General features: G+C 39.2%; 1 protein-coding gene across 2 annotated transcripts; it reads left to right on the top strand.

The window, feature by feature from the left end:
* Window positions 1–939: 939 nt before the first annotated feature.
* On the top strand, window positions 940–7,480 carry aqp4 (aquaporin 4). 2 transcript variants are annotated; one of them, XM_028592986.1, is made up of 5 exons: window positions 940–1,021; window positions 1,627–2,044; window positions 2,130–2,294; window positions 3,946–4,026; window positions 5,183–7,480. In XM_028592986.1, the coding sequence occupies exons 1-5, from the start codon at window positions 948–950 to the stop codon at window positions 5,432–5,434; spliced, it is 990 nt and encodes a 329-aa protein (XP_028448787.1). In that variant the 5' UTR covers window positions 940–947; the 3' UTR covers window positions 5,435–7,480. The 2 variants fall into 2 exon arrangements, with proteins under 2 accessions (XP_028448787.1, XP_028448786.1); XM_028592985.1 differs by having other exon boundaries at window positions 967–1,173.
* The last annotated feature ends 1,846 nt before the right edge of the window (window positions 7,481–9,326 follow it).

The raw sequence follows: 9,326 nt of genomic DNA, 5'->3' as shown, positions 1-9,326 counted from the left end.
TCAACCAAAAAAGGGGAGATCTGCCAATACATAATTTTGGATTATCCCAGATACTTGATAAGGCATTTAAAGATGGATTCATTTCAAACAGCCGTGCCACTTTGGTCCAAACTACTTTTAAGTGATTATCGGATGTGTGTTGCCTCACCATACAGACAGGCTTTGTAGAGGCAATAATGGGGCAAGAACAGATGGCTCAATACAAAACCAGGGCGGGGCTCTCTCAGGAGGAAGTGACCAGTGGGCCAGATGCCTTAAGTTAAAAGAATAGTAGTAACACAACATTTTTGGAAGATCCAAACCTTCTCTATCATTTGGTCTTTGTAATTTATCAAAATGTAGCCACGTATTTTTTTTTTGCCATTCTATATAAATGTTGTTATCCTGTCAAACCATTTAAAATATGACAGGGGAACCTCCAGAGGAAGAGATTGGATAAGGTGGTTCAGCTTGGGAACACAAACCATTTTTATTACATTGACCTTCCCAGCTATTGAGAGATTGAGAGTCGTCGTCCATCGATTAACATCACAAGAGATTTTATTCGATAATGGATCCAAATTAACTTTAACTAGGTTTTTTTTCGTAACTGGGGAGAGAATAAGATACCCAGATATAGAATACCTTGCTTAGGCCACTGAAATGCACCTGATTGGAAGGCTGTAACAGGGCATTGAGCTGTTAAAAGTAACACTTCTACAAATTTACCCTATAACCTGAAAATTTTGAAAAAGATTCAATGATCCCAAGTAGACAGGGTATTTATCTCTCCAGCATGTTTTCACAGCTCTGATATGACTAAGATGCTGAGGCTGACTGAGTGCAATGGTGCAACTGTTTGCACAGCAAGCAGATCTTGCGACTCCTCCCCCTGTGCAGACTGTTTAATTCCTGTGAGGAGATAGCTAGTAACTTAATAAAGCTGCTGGATGCAATCCCGAAGCACAATGTGTGGATCATGTTCATCTGACAGACCTGCTCTCTGCTCCTATCCTGCTCTCTCACAGCCTGCTGCTTTCCTGTAAGTACTAAAGGGTCACACAGCCTTTTCAACTTTTAGATGTTAAGAAGGGAGAGTTGTCTCTGCTGGTTGAATAACTCACCAGGATTTATGAATGAAAACACATCACACACAACGAGGACAGAGAGAGGCAGAGCACGTTATTGCATTTGGTAAGTTTTAGCCTTTTGATCCAGAAAAAAAATATAACTGAAGTTATCAATGCAGCTTTGTTGCCTTGGAGGTTTGCTGATATTGCATATTCATTTTCAACATTTTTCTGAATGTACAGTAACTTAACAGATGCTTCAATTAATGTGAACCACATTCTCTTTAATAGTCAAAAGAGAACATTTTTGCTCCATCCTGGTTAAAGTACAATGAGTGACAGCAATTAAACATAGTATGCTTTGACTTTAAGTGTGATAATTTGCCCCTGTACACAATGTTTAAAGAATGCTCTGTATGGCATTATGTGAAGTCACTGGCTTAAATCCCTAGTGGATTTATAAATGTTGTGCCCACAGGCAGCCATGCTGATAGGGTTCAGTACATTTCCAGCCATATGCACACACCAGGAATACATAAGTAGGCTAATCATTTTGCTCATTATTCTTTCTTGCCAGGAGGTTCCTGTCCTGGTGTAACTGGCAGACCATAATGGTGGCATTCAAAGGGATCTGGACAAAAGACTTCTGGAGGGCTGTGTCTGGAGAATACCTGGCGACACTCATCTTTGTCCTTCTCAGTCTGGGCTCCACCATCAACTGGGCTGCAGGAGAGGATAAGCCTCCCCCAGCTGACCTAGTCCTTATCTCCCTGTGCTTTGGCCTGAGCATCGCCACTATGGTGCAATGTTTTGGCCACATTAGTGGTGGACACATTAACCCAGCAGTCACTGCAGCGATGGTTGTAACTAGAAAGCTAAGTCTGGCAAAAGCATTCTTCTATGTGGTGGCTCAGTGTCTGGGAGGCATTACAGGAGCTGCAATCCTTTACCTAGTCACACCAGCTGCTGTTAGAGGGTCATTCGGTGTGACCACGGTAAGAATCTGACCATAATCATGTTAACTTGTGTGTATATGTTTTGTTAAAGTAAAGTTCATTAAGAAAATCTTCTGTTTGCAAGGTGAACTCCAACATCTCATTAGGACATGCCCTTCTTGTGGAGCTCCTTATCACATTTGAACTGGTCTTTACCATCTTCGCCACCTGTGATCCCAAACGCACAGACCTAGGAGGTTCTGCTAGCCTTTCAATCGGCTTTGCTGTAGTTATTGGTCACTTATTTGCAGTAAGTACCTTTCAGTAAGTTCGATAAGTGATAGATGTGAAATGGCAGTTAGATAGGAGAATACTTACAGCAGTGATTCTCAAACAATTTTGACCTCTCACCATGTTATGTTCCAAAATTCTCATGACCCCAGAAAGAGGATGGCCAATTAGATTACGTAGAAACAAATGAAATATTTACACAAAATGTATATTCAAACAGTATATAAAATCTACAATACACACCAACTTCAGAAATCTTTTGCAACCTGATCCTGAAACACTGATTCAAAGATTCATTCAAATATGGACCTTCCACTGTCCACACATAGACTTGCAGCATCCATCTTCAGCTTTAGCTCTCCAAATGACTGTTGGATGTGGTCAGATGTGACTATACTATATCAAAACTATATTTCTCTTTGTTAGATGGGTTAATGCAAAAGTAATCACAGTGGAATGATATGTGTCAGTGTGAATATCATTATCCCTTTCATTCTAAACACTTAGCCCCAACAGTATGTAATGCACTTAAAATAGTTAATTGGTGTTTATTGTTCACAACATTTTTTTGGGCATTTTAGGCCTTTATTGTACAGGACAGCTGGATATGTGAAAGGGGAGAGAGAGGGGGAATGACATGCAGCAAAGGGCCGCTGGTCGGAGTTGAACCTGCGGCCACTGCAACAAGGACTTAATCTTTGTACATTATGCGCACACTCTACTAGGTGAGCTATTCAGGCTCCCCCTGTTCACAAAATTTTTAATAGTATTGTGTATTTTAGTTATGTGATTTGGGATAATAGTTCATTAAATGCATAGCGAAAATTTAACATTTGTTAAAATAAGCAACATTTACATGATTATAGTGAGTAACATATTTTACTTCATGTAAGTAATTTAAAATATCAATCAGGAAAAAAATATAATGTCTACTTATTAAATTCATACCAATAAATATTACAGGTATGTAAAATGTACTTAATATTTTAGTGACAGTGATGTTCCTGTATATGAAAAAGTTAATTGTTTGCTTAATTATATTAAATAAATATAACTTACAATTTCAATATAGTAGTATAATATATAGTAACATTTACTTAGCATCTTCACAGATGTTTAGTTTAGTGCTAAGTAAATTTTACTTGACACTGGCAAGTGCATTGTACTTGATATTAAAGCAGTAAAATTGACTTGAAAAGTGCTCGTACAAATTGTTACGAGGATTTTTATTTGTGAATCCTACAAATTATTTTTTTCAGCGATAGTTCCAAGTGTAAGCCCCTTAAGCATTCATTGAAAGCTGGAGCACTGATGCTTCTTGAGAAAGAGCAGGTGCGTCAAAGCATCTATTCTTCAATGTGTGATATTAGACTTCTCACTGATTCACACCCTCTTGCACATCTTTGTTGGAGGTTGCCATCGCATAGCAACCAATCTCTGGGGGTCCCTGAACCCTGCAGAGCAAATGAATGCACAGGGAAATAGATGTTATCTCTTGCACTGCTCAACGGATTTGTCCCTGGGTCTGTTTAGCAAATAGATATAGCAGGATATATTTTGCAATATGAGACAAGTTCTGTAAGCCAAAGCAAAATACCTATGATAATGTTTTACAAAACTATGATGTTTTATCATTTAGACTGACAACAATGCTGTTATGTATCTTCTAGATCCCTTATACAGGAGCCAGCATGAACCCTGCTCGATCCTTTGCTCCTGCACTGGTCACACTCAACTTCGAGAACCACTGGGTAAGAGATACTTCCCAAAGAGGATAATCTTCTTGAGGAGTTTGTGTGGCTAAAATAGTACACAGTTACTCTTGATAGTGATTGGGTCAGTGTGACTGGTCATTTATGTATGACTACTCAAGTATAACAAATCAGCTCACTGGTTCAAATGTTATGTCATGGTGCCATGTCAAAATGCTCTGAAATGTTGCAATAGCTAATGATTATGTCCCGAACAGGGCAAGCTTGACTACAGTAGGCTAGTATGCCATGTTGAAACCTGGTAATGTCACATTTTCAGCACCATTGCCAGACCAGTAAAAACAGGTGTCACCTAAAAATACGATCAAGGAATCATCTTTCACTTATTTCACTAAATACAAATCAAACACCTGGTTTAAAATGGAATTTATGACTTAATCCAACAAAAGAAGTGCTAAGGAATCACAAATTTACAGCATTTTATCCTCCAGCTACATGTTGGTCATGTCTCTGAAAAAGGTGTTAAATAGCATTAGCGCTTCATTTTTGTATCCTATCAATTATTGCCACTGATCTATTTGCAGACAGCATGGCATCAATGTGTGTGTGTGTGTGTGTGTGTGTGTGTGTGTGTGTGTGTGTGTGTGTGTGTGTGTGTGTGTGTGTGTGTGTGTGTGTGTGTGTGTGTGTGTGTGTGTGTGTCTGTGTTTATGTGAGATTGGGTGATATGCTTGGGTATAACGCTGTCAGTAACTGTCACTGTGGCTGGTATCATATTCAGAAGTGTCCTCTCTTGGAGGCAAATGCTCGATGCTGCAGAAACTGATCTACCTCTATGTCTTTCCATAATGATTTGTTTGCTTTTTGTATATTGTTTTATATGTGAAACACCAACGACCGTGCTAGAAATAAGTATTTTACTTTAGCATGTTATCCTTTGGATTACTGTTTTTTTTATTGTCTTTATCCAGAAATAAATCAATCAATCAAGACCCTCTTTTAACAATATGTAGCGATGCCCAGGCACGCTGCCAGGTTTATGGACAGGGGACAGGGGTCATCTGTGCCCTTTGCCGCCCCCTGGTGTGCGGACCTGGCAATGCCAGGACTGCATTTTGTTAGTAATAAAACATCTCCCATGGGCACAGATTAACCAGCTGACTAATTAAGGTGTTTGTTTTGCTGTTTATGGTAGGTGTACTGGGTGGGGCCCATTCTGGGTGGCATCCTGGCAGCTGGTCTGTATGAGTACCTATACTGCCCTGACCCTGAGATGAAGAAGAGGCTGAAGCAGGTCTTTAAGAAGGACCCGTCAGCGAAATACAGGGAAGTGGAGACAGAGGACATTGCTATCAAGCCAGGATTTATCCACACCGTCAATCTGGTGAAAGCTGAGAAAAAGGATACTTTTGAGGACCCAACAGGAGAAGTGCTGTCTTCAGTATGACTATCACACACGCTGGAAAAAGAGACCAATCTGTAGAGCAGAATGACGAGTATCCATCTTGAGCATACCCCCCTCCGAAGCAGTATGTGATTTCTGTCCACGAGGCTTCACAGCAAGACTGAATTACTTTAATTGTAATAAAGCTAATATGATGTTATGGATCAATCCCACACACATCTACAACCTGTTCAATACTCCTCCTGAGGTCCCTGAACGGTTTTGTAGCAGTGTTGGCATGTGGTGCACATTGCACGCTGCAGAATGACCGCCTGCAATACATTGTGTTAGGGAAATATATGTGGGGTCAACCAATTATGTGGGGTCATCACGCTGATTTGAAGAAATGAAGAAGAAAAAGCAGGCTTGTTATTTTTGGATTAGTGTCACATTTGGTCCGTGTACTGTATATATAATAACAGGAGAGATTTTCCTTGTAATCATTAAGCACATTACAGGTCCCAAGCCCTGTAAGGCAGCTCTGACAAGCTTTATTACCAGAGTTGTTTTACAGTGCTCTCTATTTTCAGTGCATTAGTCAGGGAAACAACCAGTTTATGCTTATGGAAACACTGTTTCTGTCTATTTTATTCTGTCTGTTTATTTTCTATTTTGTAAAAATTGTGATACTTGGTTGTTTTTATTTCATAGATCTAGATTTGGTTCTTTTAACACAATTTCTTATTTCTCTATGATTTGCTGTATGTCATACTTTTTTTTAACTTATTGATAAGATATTTGGCTGATCTGATTTTGCATTTTGCTTAGTTCCTGTTTTATGTTCACAAACTGGACGTGCTACAAGATGTAAAAGATGTTAAGTTGTAATAATGTTATTTTTTTAAGTCTAAGTCATTATTGATGATTTCTTTTTGGCTTATTATTTTGTTTTCACACATGAACAGGTAGATGCAGAAGGGTTTTCTTCCTCAAAATTATAAAAAACCTCGTGACCGTTACCTATAAGACTTTTCAACTTGAGTCACTTGCTTCTGTAGGAGCTGGGCACTGTGAAGGGGAAAGGTTCAGATCAGTGATGGATTGGCTCATCTACCTTTAGATTATGTCTCCCCATGGCCAGATAAATGTCCAGGATGTGTTCCTTGTGAGTTAAGTCTCTGAGAATAGCTTCATGTAATCTCATTCCATCAGCAGAGAGCACAGGAAATGATACCACTTTGTGGTACGAAATAGAGGTGATCTGTTATGTCTGCACTTTATTTCCTTTTCTAAAAAAACAGGTGCAATTCAATCTTTTTCTGTAATGTGGAGGAAATGATGAGCTCCACTGATCCTGCTGCATCAACTGAAGTTGTCTACATGGTGCAACTATATTGCGTTTGCAAGGCTAGAATGCCAGTATAATTCAGATACTAAATCAAAATTGCTTTTACTCCTACATGGACTAACTCCCCCCATTTCACCTTCCTCCTCCAAGTGCAGCCTTTAGGCGTGACAACAGCATCACCTATTGGCTACAGTGTGAATCACCTACTGTGCAATAATGCTCCCATGTGTATTTCTCCAGGGGAGGGCACCCACGAGCCTTGGATGTACAGGTTACACAGCAAACGTGGGTAGATACAAGTCAGTTTTATTCATAAGTCTGAGCCACATTTCATTTGAAATGGGTCCAGGCCATTAATTCAGAACTACACAGGAGGATTAAGTGTTGCATAGCATTCTATAACAGGAACACAGTGCTCCAACAGAAGCCTGAGCTCATACTGAAATACTTTTTTAACCTTGGTATTCTAAGCATTTTTACAATTTTGTGAGAGGATTCTTATTTTCACTGAAGCTGCAATCACAATACTTTTATTAAAAGGGTTGCAGACAGTTTACAGTCACAGATTTACCTCTAGTTGTGTTCGATTGTTGATGTTAATGAACACTGTTCTTCAAGGCCAACTGGAGATGAACATGGACATCACTGATTTTCTTAGCAGAACTATCCTTTCCCTTAAGGCTTCAGTGGCCCGAGGCCAGCAACCTCTCAGCTCCCTTTAATCATATTTATAGCCCAAATAAATGAGTACATACATCTGATGTTTCATGATTTCCTCTTGGGACAGACGGTGGGGAATGGGCTCACTCGTTTTTGATTTATTGGCCTTTGCTCATCTGAAGATTAAATAGCTGAAGACAAGTGAGCAGAGCAGTCCCTGTTGGATTTGAAATTTGGTTTTGTTATGGATTTCATAATGGTGATGGAGAGTTAAAATATGTATATGTGGCTCATGTGTGCATACAAAGCAAGATACTGTTGAAACTCCTTGCGATGCGTTTTCGTACTCTTGCATAAATGATCAGATGCTGTAAAGTGCCAATCAAATTCTAACATGTAATTAGAATATTATCCTTGTCTGTTGACAAACTTCCAACGGCTTGTTGCAGACACCTCAATTAGGAAATGGTAAATAAAAAGTAACAGCAAATGATAGACCAACACTTTTTCCAGCAGTCTGTTTGTTAACATAGTGGCCTATCAGCGAGATGTTGAGCAGAAAACTGATAATGTCTGGATAGCCTTCACAGTGGCTGCCTCCATAATTCATTAATTTACATTCACAGTCATTGCAAATACCAACAATGGCTATATGATGGGACTATTGTCGTAACTAGAGCTTCATTTGCACATCATACAGAGGCTGGCAAAGTATATCTGAAAGTGCATCTCATGCTTATCTAACTGAGAACAGACAGATTTTTTTGCGACTTGAAAATTCAGATTTTCAATTCCCAGCATACAACAGAAGGGGCAAAAGATAAAACACACACCTTAAAGATCATTAGCAATTAATATTTGGGGATTCATGAAGAAAAACAGCGTTAAACACTTGTTTAATAATTCATACTATAAACAAGAAAGTCTCCCACTTCCTTAATAATTTAGACGTAAGCTAATGTTGATTTATTCAGGAAGGTCTCTGCCACCAGCACCGCCTGGAGTGCCCAAATTTGAATTAAAGTAGGACAGTAGCAGGCGAGTCTGTAATAACATTTGTATAATTTTATTATTGCTCTGGGCTCAGTTCATTTCCTCCTCCAGTAGCTGCGTGAAATTGTTTGATTCTGGAAACTGCCTTGAGTCTGCGGCTATGGGGTTGGAGGGTGGTACAGGAACAGGAAGGCATGCGACACTCTTTCTCTCTCTGTCTGATGCTGTCAAACACGTAAACACACACACACACACACACACACACACACACACACACACAACTCCAAATACACAAATGCAGAGAGAGAGAGAGAGAGAGAGAGAGAGAGAGAGATAAATAAATAACTTTGTTATTCTGGGTTTTGTAATACTGTTACATTGGCTCACTTAATAACTCAAGCTGTCTTGAGAATATGATTGATATTCTCACTCACCCTGTCACTTGTGATAAATATTTCACTGCATTTATGCGAGATAGCTAGGAAGCGGTATAACTCATTCATTACATTATCAAATCATATATAAATGTGAGAGTTTGTGTTTACGTCTTTTTTCCAGTAGGGAGATTGCCGTTTCTTGTTAATATTAGTCAAAGAAAGTCAGTTCCACTGTTCCTGTGCAAAGAGTTTGTTTGTAGCAGATCTGATGAAATTCTAGCTTTTTGTAACTTTACCACTAAGAAATATTTAATTTTGTTTGGCTCACAAGGACGAATTAAACTTCATCATCGTTTGGAGGTTTACTAAGCTATCAAGTCTTATCTGGTGGTTTCTAGTTTGTGGGGTTCCTCTACTGTACTGGGATTTTGTTTTCCAATGATAGGACTATCATTTCCAAAATGGTAATTTGCAAAATTGTGATTACTCTAACAAATACAATCAAGTTTGGTTGGTATTAGCTCATGTAACACACACCTGAGACCCCGGTGGCTTTGACACAGGAAGGGCGGGTGGA

The sequence above is a fragment of the Perca flavescens genome, chromosome 12 (assembly GCF_004354835.1).
Source record: "Perca flavescens isolate YP-PL-M2 chromosome 12, PFLA_1.0, whole genome shotgun sequence".
NCBI classification, from domain to species: domain Eukaryota; kingdom Metazoa; phylum Chordata; class Actinopteri; order Perciformes; family Percidae; genus Perca; species Perca flavescens.
Note: the sequence above shows the minus strand (reverse complement) of the source record. Positions and strands in the feature narration are given on the sequence as shown.